Here is an 18,242-nt window from a genome sequence, read left to right on the forward strand (position 1 = left end):
ACCATGGACCGGCTGAATCGAATGCCTGGCCCGTCCAACGCCCAGCCATCGTCTCTCCGGGGCCTCCCCGAGAACCCTGCTCATGGACGACGACCTGTACCGAATTCCGCTGCGACATCCAACGGCCCTCCGCCGCCTCTCCCGCCCGTGCCGAACCTTCGCAATGCTTCTTCCAACGCGACGCTGTCGGCCTCGAGCTCGATGACGCCATCGCAGGTCATATCTCTCGCCCGCGAGGCGATGCGGAACGCTCTCGAAAGTGAGAAAAGCCAAGCCGCGGAAGCCGGAGCCGTTGCGCCGGGGCTGCGGTCCGGCGTGACCATCGATCTGAGCCGCAAGAACATCCACAAATTGCCAGAGGAGGTCGTGGATATTGTCAAAGATGAGCTGGAACGGTCAGTCTTACCAAAGTCGCCTTCAAGAACGGCCAAGTCGCTAACGCACTTCTACATCCACAGACTCGCCTTGTCGCATAATCAGCTCTCATCTCTTCCAGCCCGCTTTTCCGAATGCACGTCACTGCGATACCTCAACATCAGGGGGAACCAAATCAAAGAATTTCCTTTGCCGGTATGGGATACTCTTTGAATTGCCATGCAATGTCGTTGCTCTGGACCTTGCGCTAACTCGAGGAATAGTTATGCGGGCTGAAGTCCCTCGAGATCCTCGACCTCGGTCGCAACCAGCTACGAGTCCTGCCCAACGATATTGTCAATCTATCGTCGCTTAAAGTCCTCTCCATACCGAAAAATCAGATCCGGGAGCTCCCCCTCTGCCTTGCCGACATGGTCTCGCTCCAGGTGCTAAAGCTCGAGGGTAATCCGATTAGCTTTCCGCCCAAGGATGCCATTCAACCGCAAACCGGAAGCCCACCCAACGACGGAGGTTCAAGGGACACGGAGGTTACGGATGTGGCCGTGACTGCGCTCATCAAAAAGTTCTTGCGCCAGTATGCGATCAACGGACGCATGGAGGCGGAGGGTACGGGCGACGAGTCCAGCGAAGGTGCTGAGACGCCACGATTTCCACTCAAGCGAGCCGCAAGTGGCCGCTTCCCTATCAAGATCAGCGGCTCTGATGTCACCGATATGCGATCGCCAAACGCGGCATCACGACCACCGCCCATTCCCTCTAGGTCCCACTACCGGGGCCTGTCGCAACAAAGCACGTCCAACCGTCGACCCGGTGTCATGCCCTTGACCATTGGCAACGTCAACGAGAGGCTTCGTAGTAACTCCGAGTCCTTGCTCCGGTCCGACAGGCCTGATGGACGGAACCGACGCATGGGAGTTGTAACGAGGAAGACGTCCGAACTCGGAACCCTGGACGAGACGCAGGCCAATGTGCGATTCAGCCACTATCGCGGCTTGAGCCATGGCTCAGCGATGCAGGGCAATCCGCCCGTGACCAAGAGCCCCGCGACACCCACCGAGCCACACATGCAGCCGCCCACGTACATCCGGCGGCTCTCGGTGCTTCCCGAACGCCGACGCGAATCGAAGATCTTCGACCCTATAATCGAAGCGGCAAAGGGAATTCTTTACTCTGTCTTCCAAATACACCCGATGATACAGGCGCTCATGACACTGACCAACGACGGGTCTGCGAAAAGATCAAGCCTGGAAATCGTTGTCTACAATACTAATTCTCACGTTTTGGAACTGGAAGAGGAGGTTCAGAAGCATGATGCAGCCGTGGCTGAAGGTGATGAGTACGCGACGCGTGAAAACGAGCACGTCCTGCGGGCATGTCAGACGCTTGTCGGCGCGTATGGGCACGTCTGTACGCTCTTGGCGGACAACATCGATACATTTGTGGACAACGGAGACGCCCGCTATATTCGAACGCTCCTGATGTGCCTTTACAACAGTATCATGGAGCTCCGCGTGACGTTGGCGTCAGTCACCGCGGAGCAGGCCAAGCCCCGGCACTCGAACCGGCAGAGCTTGGATAACACCAACAACACTATACGCCCCTACCACCGAGAGCCGACAGCGACTCCAACGGCAGAGCGACCAGGTTTCGCGCGGCACCGTAATGGTACCGTCGTACATAACCCTGCGAATCTGAGGGTCGCCACAAACGTTCCCGTCCCGCAGCTCAACGGAGGTGGTCGAACCGCAATCATGACGTCGGCGACTCCTCGATCGGGCGAGTCGTTCCCGTCCATCCATAGCCGGGACATCAGTATCAACTTCTCAGAGGATGATGCGCAGTTTGACCGAATTTACCTGTCCCTGCAGAAGTCAATCGACGTGGTCCTCCGCACGCTGCCCAACTTTCATGTACAGTTGACGGGCGGCTTGAGGCATGCCGTTGCGTACCGCGCGCCGGCCACGGCGCTGGGACAGTGGAAGGCGTTGACCGGCAGCGTCAACGCGACGATACAGCAAACAGAGATTTTGCGGAACAAGCTGTCGCTGATCAAGCTCAAGGACCCGAATGCCCGGGCGCAACCAAGCCTATGGAGACAATGTTTCGAGTTCGTCCAGGCATGGCTAGCCGTGCTGTCCCTTTTGCACTACATGGATGGCAACAACGCGATCCCGCTACCGCCTGACACGAAGACTAGACTACGGCCGGTACAGCAGAGCATCAGGGAGACCTCCAACGCCATTTCACAGTCGCCCTGGAACGACCTATTTCAGCCGCCAGACAGCCACACCCGCCTCGGAGGTGCCTATTCGTCTCAAAGCGCTTCACCGACGCAGGCGCAGCTACCAATCACCCCGCAGAGCGCGGCACTAGGTCCCGCCATGCAAGCGACCGTGCCGACGACGCCTCATAGCGCGGCCTTTGCGGCTGCGTTCCATGGGAATGTCTTCGATCGAGCAGATGCACTGATCGCAAACCCGGGCATCTCCATGTCGCGAAGCGGAACCATGACCCGGGGCCACTCTGGCTTCAACTCGCTGTCGTCCATTTCATCGATGTCGTCGGATGGCAACGGGCCGCCGCCGTCGGTAGCCTTCAGCCCCAATAGCGGACTGGGGCTCGTGCCTCCACGCATGAACGGCAGCAGGGTGGCCATTTAGGCCCAAATGAGGTGGCCTCTGCAAGCTTTGGTGGCTTGGCTCGCAAAATGGCCTTGATGGAAGGGGTTCTCGTCTACAGGTGTATGCCACGCTAGGAATGACGACGCCCAGGAACAGCGGGATGGAGTTATGGAGAGTTTTGTTCGTCTTTGGGTGCTTCAATACTTCTTTTGGTTCCTGTTTTTTTTTTTTTTTTTGGTTTATTGGGCATAGCATTGGAGTTTGGGAATTCGGTTGGGCTTTTATTCGTCCCTCTCTGGGTTGTACGTTGAGGTGCGTGCTTGCAAGAGAGCCGAGTCGATGGACTTGCAAGTTACAACTGTACATGTCGGCGCACACTGCTTGGCTTCAAGTTCCTGATGGACTTGATGGATTGAAACGGGAATGCATATGCGCACGCAGGCATGAAAGGACAAAAGGCACGGTTGCGTGGGATGGGTTTCATGGAGGCGACACCGGGATGACTGGTGGCGTCTTATATCATTGCTAGATTTTCGGGGCGGATGTAATATCCAGACAAGCCAATTGATGCTGAGTATATCTAGTCCTTATGAGCACCTCGAATTGGCCGTGGCCTGCTGTTTGCATCTGGCCGCCGTGCAGTTGGTCTTGTCGCTGGCCGCGAAACTGCATGGGGGACCAAATTGAAGTTGAATGAGAGGGCCTACTTGATGCAGCACAGACACGGCGTGTCTCATGCACCCCGCTGCACCCCCCCTGGTCGAGGTACAAGCGTGTACCTTGCCGGCACATGGAGTTGATCAGGTGCCACGGCGTCCATGCATCTTGCTTGCTCCCGCGCGTGGTGTCTTTGACCCCCCGTCCGTCGACGTCGTCATCACCATCGCCATATCCATTGCCGTCGCCCATTTCTCTCCATCGCATTGACCCGCCATCGCGTCGTGCGTTCCTCCCGCCGAACGCCCGCCTGCCGTCGCCGTCTCAGCACCACCACCACCACCACCACCACCACCACCACCACCATGTCCTCGTCGGCGCATCAGCACCAGCCGCCGCCGTCGCTGTCGCTGTCGACATCGCCTCGCCAGACAATGGCCACGACGGCAACGTCCACGGCGACGGCGACGTCCACATCGCGGTCCGCGTCACCGCCCACATCGCTGTCGCATCATTCCCTCCAACAGCATCAGCAGCTACAACAAAACCAGCAAGACCACCACCACCAGACGCAAACACAACCACAACCACAACAGCAACAGCAACACCCCTCCCCGCCCCTCGCGCCGCTCTACCCGCACCTCCCCTCCCCCTCGTCGGAGCGGCACGTGGCCGAGGCGCGCGCCGCCGTCGTCGCCTCCATCGGCAACATGCTCGACTCGCAGCTGCAGACGCGCGCCTCGGTGCTGCACGACAACGCCGCCGCCCTCGACCGCCAGGAGCGCGACGTCCTCGCCGCCACCGAGGGCCTGCGCCGCGAGCGCGAGCGCCTCGCCCGCGAGGCCGACGCCGCCGCCCGCAAGGTCAAGGAGCTCGGCAACGTCCAGAACTGGGCGGAGGTCCTCGAGCGCGGGTTCCTGGTGCTTGAGGAGACGGTGCGCTTGGCCAACGGCGGGAGTGACCGTGGCGATGGGGGCGAGGACGGGGACGAGGATGGCAGTGGTGGGGGGAGTAGCTGCAGCTGTAGCTGCTCCGAGTGTGGGAGGGAGGACGATGGCCATGTCGGTCCCGAGGACATGGATCTGGATGCGGATGGGGATGTGAATGGCGGACAGGGCGGGCCTCATGGCAAGGACGCCGAGACGGACGCCATGGCGGTGGACGCGGATGGGACGCGCAGCGCGTGGTCCGACACCAGCCGCAGTCTCATGGAGCCCGAATCAAGTACAGGGACAGGCAGGGCAAAAGGATCCGACACCGCGTCCCTCTCTACAGGGTCGTCGTCCAAAGACGTGACCTAAGGGCGGTAGTTTGCAAGCGCAGCCTATGATGATTTAGATGATTGATGACCACGGCCAAGCTCTTGACAAATACACGATCTAATACCGCATCAAACCCTCCTTATGCCCATTTAATCAATACATTATGCCCCTTTTGTCCCTTAAATTCCGCTCTCGACCCTTTTGTGTAGTTGCACCCTTGCGATGCCGGTACCAGCGAGGCTTCTCCTTCCATGGCAGGTCAAACAGTGACTTGGCGTGACTCGCCCCTGCGCTTACAGCAGGCCGGGGAGGATGACGTAGCGCTTCTTCTTGTACTTGTCACCAAACTCCTTGCGGTACGCGCTCTCCTTGCCCCGAGCCCAGGTATACATCTGCGCAGCGCCCACGCTGATGAAGACGGCAACGGCCCAGTCGCGGCTGGCGACGATGATGCCCACCCAAGCCAGGATCTCGAACATGTAGTTGGGGCAGGTGACGAGCCCGAATCCGTAGCCCGACGGGATCTGGCGCTCGGTGCCGCCAGGCGATCGCAGCGACGACAGATACAAGTGCACCGTGGCATTGCCCATCTCAGCAAACAGGTAGAGGGCGGTGCCGACGGCGTCGATGACGGGGAGATCGGCGCGGGCAGCCAACGAGCGCGGGTGGTAGATGGACAGCGCGCAGAGCAGACCGGACAGGGCCCAGTAGAAGACGCTGTTCTTGAAGATGTTGAAGACGGGCATCGTGTTGGCCGAGAACTTGTGAACAAACAGCGTCTCGAGCTCGCGCTTGACGAAGTGGGCAACGATCATGCCGAAGCTGAGCCACTGGGTGAAGGACATGGCCTCGGCCGTGGCGCCAGCATCGCGGTAGATGTACGGCCGAGCGGCGACGACGAGGACGTGGATCAGGATGGGGCCCAGGTACTCGATGAGGAAGACGGTGCGCCAGGCAATCTGCGGGCCGAGGTCCTTGACGAGCACCTCGCCGGCGGCGGCGACATTCTGCTCGTCAAAGACGCGGGCCTTGCGGTTCTTGAGCGTCTTCCTGGTCGACGGGTCGAAGAGGCCGATGCGGTTGTAGTCGCCAATCTTGGACGTCTGGGCGATGAGCTTCTTGAGGTCCTCGACAGTGGCCTCGGCAGGGAGCTCGACCGACGCCGGGAGCCGCTTGACGGGCTGCTTCGGCGCTGCAAGCTTTTCCGTTAGCAATTGCGCGCACGCAAGGTCATATGCGGTGCTGGTGGCGAGGCAGGCGCGTGCACGTACAGCGGTTCGTGAGTCTGAGCGTCGTCGGCGCCATTGTTGCTGCGCGGCGTACGGATTGGCGTTGTTGAGGATGCAGAATCGAGCTGCGTTGCGTTGGGGACGGCACGGTACTTGAAGCTTGCCTGCATCGAGCCAAGGTACCTTGGGCGCCTCAGCAAGCTGAGATAAGGTAAGCTTACCTCGGTGGTACTCGCTACTCTTTTTTGGCTGGGCAAAATTGCTGTCTGGATTAGCCTGTGGTTGCGCCTGCCGCGCCCCCCCAAGCCGAGGAGGTTTCGCGCCATTGCCGCAGGTGACGACGAGTGGGGCCCCGCGCTGTCCCGCCCAGATCCAGCGACCAACGACAGGGATGGCGCCTGACAAGACGTCGTCCCAAAACGGCATTTACAACTTCGACTCTCTACAGCAAGGCAACACTTTGTATGTGTGGGCGAAGCCCTTGAATCTTCTTCGAGTATATATCTTCAGGACCATGCGGGGCCCGTTTATTCGCGGGGTTTTCAGTGCTGGCTCGAACTGACAGCAGCGGATCGCCCACTTACAGCACTTCGCACTCGCTCCTGGCAGCAGCCAGCTATGAGATGAGATGAAAGATCCGCGCAAGCAACCCCTCAACCACAATTGATTGTTTGCCGCAATGTCTGTTCAGGCACATGCTGCCCCTCACGTCCCTTCGTGCGCCTGCGCGCGTCAACATGCCCCGTGACCTAGGCGGCTGTTCAGGCAGCCCTCCGTGCCGTTTCCGCGCAGCAACCGCGACAGCGGCCTGTTCACGACGCGCTCGCATCAAATGTCCCGTACGTGTCCGTGATTCACCCCAACCTTTCTTCTCCCAAACATCGCCCACCTTCCTCACTTGTGTCGCTTTCCAGAGTGTCGTGCCCAGTCCCGCACCACGCCGCTATCCTCAACCGAGGCGGCTATCGCTCGTCCGACGCCCAAGACTACCTCATCTCGGGCTCCCTTCCTCAAAGTATCTCATGGCACACGGATCTGCCGCCTTTTGTTGCGCCTCACGAACCCAACAAGCTTTTGAGCATCAGATTCACGGCTGCACAAAGCCAAGGAAGTACCCCCTCACTCGCCCTCCGCCACAGCCCCCTGGCTTCCCGGGGAACCAAGGCCCAGCATGAATCCGCTCGCCCCAAACTTTACGCCCTTGGCAAGTCCGGGGAAAGAAACATCGCAGCTGGCGGATCATGGCGCGCAGCTGGCGCACACTGCTCAACATGTCGTCAGCCCAACGGCCACACCAGACCATGCGTCCGAGTTTGCGTCGCAGACGGTCGCTCCGGTACCAACGTATCCAATCTTTCACCCTCAAGAAATTGCAAGTTACCCTCCCCAGCCGATAGTGTACGGGCGCTGGCCAGGGAATACGGCATATATCGGCTTTGGCGGTTGTCCTGCCCCCTACTATCCTCACCGATGTCCCAACGTCTACGCCCCTGCGACGCGTACTAACTACAATCAGACCCAGCAGCCGCCTCCGATGAACGCCAGCTCGAACGTTGGCATGGAAGGTAAGTGCTTGCATCACTGTGGATTTTATTTGCTTGTGGCTGACCCTGATTTAGGTGAGGACCAGACGGATCCATTTACCGGTCCGACTGTGGCTGTCAGTGCCGCAGCTTCAGGGCCTCATGTCGCGCAGCATCAGAGGCAACTGTCGCACACTATTGCGGCGGAGAGACAGAGTCAAATGTCCCCTAGTGGCCATCATTCCGAGTTTGTCAACACCAATCCTCTTCTCCACCACGCCCTTCAACAGCATTTGATGTCCCAAGAAGGGCTTCGACAATCATACCTAGGCTCACCGTTCCCAACCAGCACCGCCGCCGCCGTTCAGCCCGGAGAGAATCAGACAGACGTAACTGCACCCACTCAGCCGTCCCGACACAAAGGCGCTGCGAGAAGCCCTTTGGCCCGAGGCGAGAGAGGTCGGAAACGAACCGGACGTCGAAATAAAGGGCGCGGGACAGAAGCCCCCGGTCCCAGTACAGGTGCCGCCCCTCAGCATTTGCGAAGCATCTCAACCGATACTGGAGGCTCAGGTATGCAATACAGGGTAGCCTATCCAAATGAACATCTGCGGTCGGCTTCTCAAGGCACCGGAAACTTCGGCTTCATGTCGGCGAGCCTCGCGGCTGCACCGCAGCGACCTGCCCCTAATCTGACTCAGTATCTAGCTCAGCAGCGGCACGAGGTGCAAAGTAGCACACAGCTTCAGTCAGCCGACTTGGCTTCAGGCCATACCGCTCAAGGCGCCCCCTTGGCGCCTGTTGCTCGTAATGAGCACACCGTAAGTCACCCAACACCTGTACACACCTTGAGAGAGCTCCAGGCTGACACGGTGCGACCTACAGAGCCCTTCCATGACCCAGGCTGCGGGTAATGCAACATACGGCCTTCCTGTTGCACATACCCCAGGAACGAATGTCCCTTCGGATTCATCGCGACCAGAGCTTGGTTCTGCTGGCCAAAGCTCACAGCATATGTCGCAGCAAAGTGTGTTTCGCCCTGGGGTCTTTAAAGCACCCTCAAGTCCAAGCAAGTCACCTGAACTGACCGACAGCCTAGATTCCGGATCGTGGTCACAGTCAAAGAAATGGATGAGCCAGGAGGCGATAGACCGCGCAGCCTTCTCCAAGCTCATGAGAAACCTTCGCCACATCGGCGCGGACAAGTCCCCATTCATCCCGCAAACCCCAGCAGAGATGGCCGCGTTCAAGGCCGAGTTTGCCGAGGATCGACGCAAGGAGTTGGAAGCCGGACTGGAAGAACGACAAAAGGACGCGGATCGCAGAAAGCAGTTGAACCTGGCCAAGGAAGAACAGGAGCAGGCTGAAACGAAAGTTGGCCCCCTGTTTGGCGGTCGGCAGTTGAGCGCGATGTTCTCGCCCGTGCTGGCCGTGCCAAACTGCTTTAACAACGATCAGCCCGCCGCGGAACACTTGCGTGTTGATTGGCCGTCCTTGGCAGAGTACAAGGAAGCGCCAGTCGGTCGTTATGGCCGCACTCTGCCTGTCCCGCGTGTCAACTTGGTCGACCCGAGATTCGCAGAGGCTCATCCAGACCAAGTCTACAACTCGGATGGGACTATCCGCTGGCAGGCCAAGCTGGCTGTTCCAGATCCGCACTTTATTCTACCCACCTCACCGCCCGAGGAGGGGTAAATTCCTAGCCGCAGTCAACAGACGGCTCGGACCCTTGACTAACTGTCAAGAACACTCTTGCAAACGACAACTTTAGCTGACGCGATCAACTGTATGATTCAGACCGATATCGATGAGACATGAGCAACAGAGACGCAGTGACAAGGTACAGTTCGACCCGAGCAGGAGCCGAATCCTGGAGAACGGGCTGCAATGACTGCGCCTGCGAATAGCTGGCACTGATTCACTGAACAGGGCAACTCCCTTTTTCGATTTGTAATCCCCAGAGACTGCATGGGGTAAAGAAGAATCTCCGGAGCTAGAGAAAACACGGGCAACGGCCTCCGCGAACGAACCCTGGCTACGGATGACAGACAGAACGTCACTTGAGCGTTCAGGATGGTTCCAGAGGGCCCGCGTAGGGACAGAGAGGGGGGAGGGCACGGAGGGCTGCACCATAATAGTGCAGATTCAGAGAAAGAAGCAAATGTATGATTCAAAACACTGTGCACAGCAGACTTCGCTTGCACCATATGTAGGCAGTCCAACATCGGACTCATCAAGGACAAGATACTCGGTCTCTGAGCTTCGAGGTTTGAGAAGATCATCCACGGATCGCCTTGCGGGTGGGCCTCCTCAATGCGGCATAGCTCCACCTTAGTCATCGGTCTTTGGGATGGCTGGGTAGCCCTTCAACACGACGGCACGTGATAGGGTCTTCCGGACTAACGCAGCCTCCGAGAAGCCCTGAGCGGCCGGTACGTACCTGGCGCTAGCGAAACACCCGTGCCCACAACCACAATTTTCGTTGCAATTCAGCCCTCCAACTCCGTCCCCCGTCGAAAAGTTCACTCCTCCCACATCCGCCGACAATTCGATTGCACTGGTGATTATACCATTCATCAGGTAAGGCAGCACCTCTTCGACATACCACCGCGACGATGGCACGAGAGAGAGAGAGAGAGCGGGCACGACGATTGCCACAGGCGAGCAACATTCGACGGCTTCCGCGATTCCAATTCGGGCTCCGGGGCTCTGAACGATTTCGATATCCAAAACGATCTCGTGCTCCGGGCTGCGTTTGGGCGTCTGGTTCTGCCGGACGCGGCCTCGCTTTTGCATCGTCGTTGCTTGCCGCCTCGGTTCTTCGGCGCTGCCGCCTCTCTCTCTCCCTCCTCGGGTGGTTCGAGATCAAGAATAGCAAGCAGATCGCTAACCGTCTTTTCGTCTTGCAGAGCTCGCAATCATGGGTATCTCTCGCGACTCCCGCCACAAGCGCTCCGCCTCCGGTGCCAAGCGCGCATACTACCGTGCGTAACAATACTACACTCGAAAGCCCGTATGGTTCTTTTGCATAGATCATACGTTCTGACCTACCGTCAACAGGGAAGAAGCGCGCTTTCGAAGCTGGCCGCCAGGGTGCCAACACCCGTATCGGCGCCAAGCGCATCCACACCGTCCGCACCCGCGGCGGTAACCACAAGCACCGCGCTCTGCGCCTCGACTCGGGCAACTTCGCCTGGGCCTCCGAGGGCTGCACCCGCAAGACCCGTGTCATCGTCGTCGCCTACCACCCCTCCAACAACGAGCTCGTCCGCACCAACACCCTGACCCGCTCCGCCGTTGTCCAGATCGACGCCGCCCCCTTCCGGCAATGGTACGAGGCCCACTACGGCCAGCCCATCGGCCGTAGACGCCAGAAGGCTCAGGCCGCCAAGGAGGGCAAGGTCGAGGAGGAGGTCAAGAAGAGCAAGGCCGTCGAGAAGAAGCAGGCCGCCCGCTTCGCCTCCGAGGGTAAGGTCGAGCCCGCTGTCGAGAAGCAGTTCGAGGCTGGTCGTCTCTACGCCATCATCTCCAGCCGCCCCGGCCAGTCCGGCCGCTGCGACGGCTACATCCTGGAGGGTGAGGAGCTCGCCTTCTACCAGCGCAAGCTGCACAAGTAAGCGAGCCGCGAGGCTGCTGGCAGGAGGCTGTTGGGGAGAAAGGACACATTGTGGCCCTTTGGTATGGTGTTAAAGGATTTTCTCGCTGTCTTGTCGTTTCAGGGCATGAAGAGCTTCATAAGCATCGGGACGGGTCCATAAGGAATCAAAAGATATTTCTCGCAACCAATGACATTATGACACTCTTGGTTCGTGCGTTCAAAACCACGGGTAGTCCTCGCAAGCTTTGGTTCCTGTAATAATGCTTCCCCTTGCCTGCCGACCAAGGCTGAAGCCGAAGGCTTCTCACCAACGATACATATCTAATCACATGTCGCCAGACGCCGCTCTCCCCGGCTGAGACTACTTGTCACCGATATCAACATATGAATGTCACCAAACGTTTCTTGCCTCGGAGTTTCTTTCCCTTCAGACAAAACGGCCCCCGAACCGTGTCCATGACCATCACGCCAGATAATGCTTCCCAGCCTCATCTTACAAGCAGAGCCCCCCCCTGTGTCGACATTCGCAGTGACACCTGTGAGGGAGAAACGCGCTGAAAAAGACCAAGTTTGTACGAAGTACACCTGTGCCCCATTGCGCCAAGGCGCTGCCTGATGCTCCCAACCCAGATTGTGGGAGCGGCTCCCATCACTGCCGCTCCCGCGCCTACGAAAATTGGCGCTTCAAGTCGGCCCATTTGCGAGTCAAAGCTTCGTGCTGAGAGTTGATCTACACGTGGATCGCCGTGTCAGTAAACGCTATGCCAGCGGCGGCCAAGCAATTGGGGGTGTTACGTACCTCGGCGTATTGCATCTTGGTCTGGACAAGCTCCTCCTCCAGCTCAGACATTTCCTTCTCTAGGCGTTGGTTCTCCTCGTGAACGTTTCCGTTCCGCTTCATCAGGTCGTCCCTCTCCATGTTCCACTTCTCTTCGATTTCTGCAGGCTGCTGCTCGATCACCACCTTCAGCTCGCGAACCTGGCCCTTGAGGCTCTCGTTCTCGTCTCGGAGTTCCTCGTTCTCCACCTTCGTGTGCACGAGCTCCGTGGCTAGAGCAGCTTGTTCACGGTCGCAGACCTGGACGCGCTCTTCCAGCTTCCGAACTTGAATGGCAAAGTTCTGGTTCGCCGCGCGGAGTTCCAGCAGCTCGATCTCGCGGTCCCGCTCGGCCTTTGTCTTTTCTTCCCATTCGGTGGTGTACAGCTTCAGTGTCTCGGGCGTGATCTTAACCTCGCAAGCGTCCCTGACCAGCTGGTCTGCCCTGTACACTTCCTTGTCCATGCTTGAGCTAGAGCTTCCGAAGAAGCCATTCTCGAGAATGCTTCCTTGGCTCGGGTCCTTGTCGATGTATACGTCGAAGAGCTTGTCCTTGAGGTGCGTCGTGAGCTGTTGCATGTCCGAGATGGCCAGCAACGTGCTTGCATTCTTCTGCATCAGGACGATACCGAACCGGAGAATTGCCGACAGTCCTTCAGACAGGATCAGGTCGTAAATGCGAAGCACAAGCTGAAGGGGGAAGCGGTAGGCGAACAGCGTCAAGAACCACTGCGTGGCGTAGAGATGCGGCGAGACGCCTCGTCTGTGTAGGTGGCAGTATAGTGCAGGCTCGACATCCTCCAGCAGTCGCTCAAACTGATACAAGTGCATGTGCAGTCCCGGCATGTCCTGAATGAAGAGGTCTCGGAGGTGGTAGTGGTTCATCATGCGAACCAGAAGGCAGAAGGCCTCCTGCTCCGGCATCTGTGATTCCCGTCAGCATCTCAACCCGTCCGTCTTTGTGGGGGGGCGGAACTCACGTTGAAGAGCAGTGGCATTATCAGGAAGTTCATGCCCTGCGCATATCCTACCCCTTCGTCAAAGAGGGCGTAGGCCTTGCAGACACCGAACAGGCTCTCCTGAAGCCCGGCGGCGGCCGCAAACTTGGAGTAGCTTGTACGTGCCCCAAGATCGCGGCGAATGGTCTTCTCCAGCTTCTGCAACGCCGCAGCGTCCTCCTTCTCCCTCTTTTTGCGCTCGGCGGTAGCTACAGCCTGCGCTTTGGCGATAGCCTCTGCGCTCTTCTCTCCCTTCGGGGAGCTGCTGCCATTGCCTGCAGACTGTTCAGAATGCACGGATGATGCCGAAGATGCTGCGTCGCCGCTGTGTGTGCTGAGATTGCCATTGCTGACTGTGCTCGACGTCGTACTGTTGCTCTGTCGGTTCTTGTCCTTGTCGGTGCCCCTTGCTGCGAGCTCTCGATAAACCAGCTCAAGATCCTCGTTCTTGCTCTGTGCGAGGACCTGCCAAATGACTCCTCGAATGGCATTGGGTATCCCCGTGGCAATGGCTTTGTTGAGCTCCTCGGCGCTGGTCCGGGCCACTGCAGCTGGTCCCTCATAGACAACGGACTGCCACAGGTCCCAGTCAACCTGGGTGTCCGGCATGGCTGACGGACCGGCATTGACGCCCGAGGCCGTCCCGGGAGCCATCGCCTTGTCCGGCCCTGGCAGGGATTGGGTAGGGGTCTTCTCGGTTGGTGAGGCATCCCCGGCCTGGTTGACCAGGCCCAGCGCATCGCCGGTCCCATCAGACTCCCCGCCGACGCCTGCAATGCCTGCCTCCTCTCGCATGCGCACTGCCTTGAACCTGTCCCTGAGGCTCTCGCGGTTCGAGGCAGGCCCGCCATTAGGGGTGCCCTCGCTCTCCTCCTCCAAACGGCTCAGCATCATCTCTGGGTTGCTCATCAGGGTTGCAATAGAGCTCGCCGTATTCCTTCTCGGGGATGCTTGCACAGGGGGTGAGGTTTGGTTGTCCTTGCTGCTGGAAGTGTTGCGCGAAAGCCACGAGAAGGGACTTGTTAGCTTCCGGGTCGGAGGCTGTGGCTTGGGCTCTGGAGGCGGTGAGGCCACTGCGACCAACGATGGTCTCGGACTCTTTGCGGGCGACTCGGCTGGGGGTGACCAGGGCATGGAGGGCAAAGCGCTGGTGAGGCCGCCCAGAGACAGCTTTCTGCCAGACGGTTCTTTTTCGGCAGGGCTGTGCGGCTCTGCAACAACGTCAGCCTAATATCATCTGGGTGGGTTTGGCAGGCTGCCAGTGCGACAAGCTTTCTCACCTTTGGCTTTGGCGGGAGCTTCATCGTCCAAGTCGACATTATCGAGATTAGAGTCATGCGATATGCGTTTGGAGATTGGCGACGAGGACCGGCGTGGCTGGGACTTGGAATCGGTGCCGGACGAGTCACGGCGAACGTCTCCAGTGTCATCTGCATCCGACTTGGTGTCTTGTTGCTCGGCGTCGGGAGGTGGCGGGCTCTTGCTGGCGGAGGCAGATCTTTTTGTCAGGGATCGCACGGACACGGCGTCGACGGCGTCTTCAAACGAGTCATTCTCGGCAGCCTGCGGTAGATGCAGTCAGCAACAGTGTACAGGATGGTCAGGAAGCGCAGCAGTCGATGGTCCGTGCCGCGCAACTCCATCACCTGCGGAGCAGGCAGGGGAGCGTACAGTATCTGGCTCCGAAGCCGGTGGAGACGCGGCAGCGGCGTCTTTTGACTCTTGTCCTTGATGCTGCGGGTTGTCTTGCGCCGCCGAGGCTACGTCGTCGTCCTGCTTCGGCATGGCTTCGATGGTTCCCCGGCGAGGCAGCCGGCGTTCAAGGGGGAGGATGTGAGCAGTGGATCGAGGAGATGAGAGTGCCTCAGCTCAGCCAGTGGCCATCAACCAAGGGCCTTGTGGCGCTTGAGACCTCCTGGCGAAGGACGTATGTTGTCGTCCGCCGGTCGGCCGTTTTCGTGGGTTCGTGGACGCGGGTAGTTTAGGTATCAGGGATGCGTGGCGTGAGCAGTGGGTGACTTGAATTTCGCTAGAGACGTCGTCTCGGGGTCGCGCAGGGGCAGGTCGCGGAGAACGGAGTCGAGGACGGGCGGCGCGGGCTCGTATCGACGGTAAGGAATCAAACGTGCTGGTCGCCCTCGGGAAGTATGATAGAGAGAGAGAAGTGAAGGGGGTTGCGAGGTCGAGGGGAGCTGCGAAGGCACGAATTAGGGGGGACGACCAGTTAGGGGCACATGCCGTGGGTCATATCAGTGGTCTCGTTAAGCATGGAGGTTTCGTTGACAGTAATTAGCCTAGCATGGGGAGCGGCAGGTGCTCGCCTTCCACTTTTTTTTTGTCCGGGCAGGCCAGCATCCCAGGCAGCTCGCGAGGGGCATCCGTGATTTCAGGAGGCCAGTTCCAGTGATTGGGAGCTGCCAATGCCGTCTCCCGCGGCTCACCTGCTGTGCGAAACCTCGACTAACTGCGACGAAACAATGGAGCCACTGGACCTCTACCCCCCTGGTGGGGGTGCCTGGCTTGCCCGGGGCCCGCTGGGGGCATAGCAGGCCCGCTTTGCCCGGCAGCTTCAGTGGGCCTCGTCTCCCGGATTGGATCGAGCGGCGACGCCCCTGCCTGCCCGCCCCTCCAACGCATCCAGCCGTCTTCAGGGCGTTTGGGCGCCTTCCAGGCTGACTCCTGCATCCCCCACTGGTGCGGTGGCCACCTCACAGGCGGTGCAACGGGACATGGAAGCAGAACCCCCTCCCGTTACCAACTTGGAACCGTATCGCTGGCTTCCACCTGCCTGCTGCGGCCAACGTACCTGCGCTGCAGTTGCACACACATCACCCGCGCGCCACCTGACCACTCTCTGGCGGATGCGGATCGTCGGCCAAGAGGGCCTCGTTCGCAACTGGAACCGTACGGCTCCCGGGCAGCATGGGTCGCCCGGCGGCCCCGTGCCAGCGTGTGGACCCCAGGCGGTCAAAGGAACGGCCATGCTTTTCCTCCCATGCAAACCGCGGGCAAGCTCATGGCAACCAGACAACGGCATAATACACAATCATTGCCAGGCGAGGCAGGCAATCCACCACGGAATGACTTATGCCTGGGTTCAAGCGCCACCACGGCCTCTGCTCGGCTCCTTGTGCAGGCGCAGCCAACACTAGCTACGTCGGCGCGTTTTCCCATTCCCCGGCAGCAGGGAACAATGAGCGCATCGCGTGACACTCCCCTCTCCTAGGGCGAAGGATCCTGCGACCTTGTCTCACATCGCGACGCACACTGGATCAGTGGCGAGCGCGTACAGAGCTATCACCGGCATGGAACGTGACGGGGCGACACCACCACAAATGCCTGACGCGGGGTTGGGGCTCGGCGCGGGCAAAGATGCGGACGAGCATAGTGTACCCATGCCTTGCCATGCCTTCCCATGTGCACCTGCACTGCATTGATGAGCTGCTGGAAGTGCCTTGTTTGGGGGGCTTCCAGGTTCGGCCCCTTCGGCTAACATGCCGTATGCCATGCAACGTTTCGCTGCTCCATGCACGCTGTAGTCGCCGGTAGTCGTACAAGATCAGTGTGACAACTAGTTACCAAAGATGTGCCTAGTTTCGATCTCCAACGCCACGGGAAGAAATCCATATTCATAAAGGAAGGTCCCCTGCTTGCCCCCACTGCACATCAGTGTAGGTGGTTCGCGTCGCAAATCTGGCAGGGTCCTTCGACACCGACACGAGTCCAGGGTAGAGGTGTTCGTTATGGCTTCCACGCGTCTGTACGAGTAAGCCTTCCCACGAGCTGGCGCCAATGAATGGCCCGGTTTGGTGATGGTGGATGATCCCTCTGGCAAAATATGTCATTTGAATGCTGCTGGTTCCGCCTTGTGCTCAGTCTGTCATTGTGGACATGGCCGGTGGGTATGACGCACGCGCATGATGTGTTGGGAAACTGATGGTCTGGGAAAAGCCCGTTGCCGGACGTTGGTGTAATGAGGGGACACCTTTCGCAGACAACATGCCTATAGTCGGACTGCTACATAATACAAGGATCTTCAAAAGAAGGGCACGCGGAGCAAGCTGTCAACATAGGGGAGGCCAAGCGCGACGGGCACGTCATTGCCAACATTACTCGAATGGTAGTCCAGTGTGCGGACACTGGTCGCTCTCCCCGCTTCAGATGCGGCGAGGGCCCTGATGATAACTAACTTAGATAATGAAACGCCGTGCGCCCAACAAGATTGCGAGAAAGCTGCGGGCATACACTCCGAGGCACACGCCTTTAGTGCGATGAATCACTAGTGCCCCTCTTTGCCGACCTTGGCGAAGCAAACAAGACAGACCTGCATCCGCAGGGAAAAAACTGTGCATCGCGACCTGAGCCTTGGGACAGATACACGGCGCCGACGAATTGGCGCTGCAGCCGCGTGGCACGGGCCTGGTAAGCGCGCCGTAGACCACCCGAGACGCGGCCAGCGCATGGCCTCAAATGGGCCGAGGAGTCCTCTAGGCGGCCATAGCAGGCATCATGGAGTCGGGTTGCCGCGTCTTGATGGGAATTCGCCGATCACGTCGGCTGAAGCATGACATACAGGTGCTGCCTCTCATGTAGATAGCCGCAAGATACGTAGTGCTCCAAGTCTTTGCTTTGCCTCACCTCGGACGGGTGAACGTTGACAGTGCGCAGATGCCCTTCCTTGGTCATGCCACTGACAGGCGCAGTCTCTGTCAGCTGGCTGCAGACTGGCACCTCGTCTGGGCAGTTCTCAGGCACCTGGCGGAGGTGCCCAGCAGGCTGCGCTGATGTTTGCTGTTTTCTACCTACAGCACCATTAAAGTGAAGCATGGAGGTCTGAAGGAGGGGGGTGTCCGTTCTGGCCTATCACAGCAGCTACCGTAGTGAGTCACCTACGAAGAAGAGGATGTACGGGTGGCTTGAAGCAAAGGTTAATAAGCTGGAGGTCCTGGTAGCTTAGCTGTTCATCGAGGCACAGCAACTGCAGTGCCTTATGTTCCAGCCCTGGAGAATCTGGCGGCTTTCATCCGTCCAATGACGTGTTGGTCCAGCCGCAGCTGCTCAAGCTCCCCCGGCGATGATACCAAGGCAGCCGGTACAGAGGACCCGCGCCCGGTAGTGTCGGGTACTACAGTGGGAGTGCCTTACCTTCCCGTCCAGCTTGC

General features: G+C 59.1%; 6 protein-coding genes across 6 annotated transcripts; 4 read left to right on the forward strand and 2 right to left on the reverse strand.

The window, feature by feature from the left end:
* Nucleotides 1-3: 3 nt before the first annotated feature.
* PLICBS_008301 (RAM signaling network component) lies at nt 4-3,035 on the forward strand (the record flags this gene model as incomplete). Its single annotated transcript, XM_018324189.2, has 3 exons — nt 4-395; nt 459-570; nt 639-3,035. 3 exons carry the CDS (start codon nt 4-6, stop codon nt 3,033-3,035), a joined length of 2,901 nt encoding a protein of 966 aa, XP_018177368.2.
* Nucleotides 3,036-4,018: 983 nt separating this feature from the next.
* On the forward strand, nt 4,019-4,954 carry PLICBS_008302 (uncharacterized protein; the record flags this gene model as incomplete). Its single annotated transcript, XM_018324188.2, has 1 exon — nt 4,019-4,954. The coding sequence occupies one exon, from the start codon at nt 4,019-4,021 to the stop codon at nt 4,952-4,954; it is 936 nt and encodes a 311-aa protein (XP_018177367.2).
* Nucleotides 4,955-5,208: 254 nt separating this feature from the next.
* Nucleotides 5,209-6,220, reverse strand: PLICBS_008303 (3-oxo-5a-steroid 4-dehydrogenase; the record flags this gene model as incomplete). The annotated part of the gene is made up of 2 exons (XM_018324187.2): nt 5,209-6,107; nt 6,187-6,220. 2 exons carry the CDS (start codon nt 6,218-6,220, stop codon nt 5,209-5,211), a joined length of 933 nt encoding a protein of 310 aa, XP_018177366.2.
* A 1,095-nt stretch (nt 6,221-7,315) lies between these two features.
* PLICBS_008304 (uncharacterized protein) lies at nt 7,316-9,362 on the forward strand (the record flags this gene model as incomplete). The annotated part of the gene is made up of 4 exons (XM_065601364.1): nt 7,316-7,480; nt 7,661-7,709; nt 7,764-7,790; nt 8,767-9,362. 4 exons carry the CDS (start codon nt 7,316-7,318, stop codon nt 9,360-9,362), a joined length of 837 nt encoding a protein of 278 aa, XP_065457436.1.
* A 1,225-nt stretch (nt 9,363-10,587) lies between these two features.
* Nucleotides 10,588-11,284, forward strand: PLICBS_008305 (40S ribosomal protein eS8; the record flags this gene model as incomplete). The annotated part of the gene is made up of 2 exons (XM_018324186.2): nt 10,588-10,651; nt 10,728-11,284. 2 exons carry the CDS (start codon nt 10,588-10,590, stop codon nt 11,282-11,284), a joined length of 621 nt encoding a protein of 206 aa, XP_018177365.1.
* Nucleotides 11,285-11,932: 648 nt separating this feature from the next.
* On the reverse strand, nt 11,933-14,865 carry PLICBS_008306 (GTPase-activating protein; the record flags this gene model as incomplete). Its single annotated transcript, XM_018324185.2, has 5 exons — nt 11,933-11,995; nt 12,065-13,006; nt 13,063-14,291; nt 14,361-14,643; nt 14,752-14,865. The coding sequence occupies 5 exons, from the start codon at nt 14,863-14,865 to the stop codon at nt 11,933-11,935; spliced, it is 2,631 nt and encodes an 876-aa protein (XP_018177364.2).
* Between the last annotated feature and the right edge of the window lie 3,377 nt (nt 14,866-18,242).

The sequence above is a fragment of the Purpureocillium lilacinum genome, assembly GCF_023168085.1.
Source record: "Purpureocillium lilacinum CBS 284.36 DNA, scaffold_6, whole genome shotgun sequence".
Lineage (NCBI taxonomy): Eukaryota > Fungi > Ascomycota > Sordariomycetes > Hypocreales > Ophiocordycipitaceae > Purpureocillium > Purpureocillium lilacinum.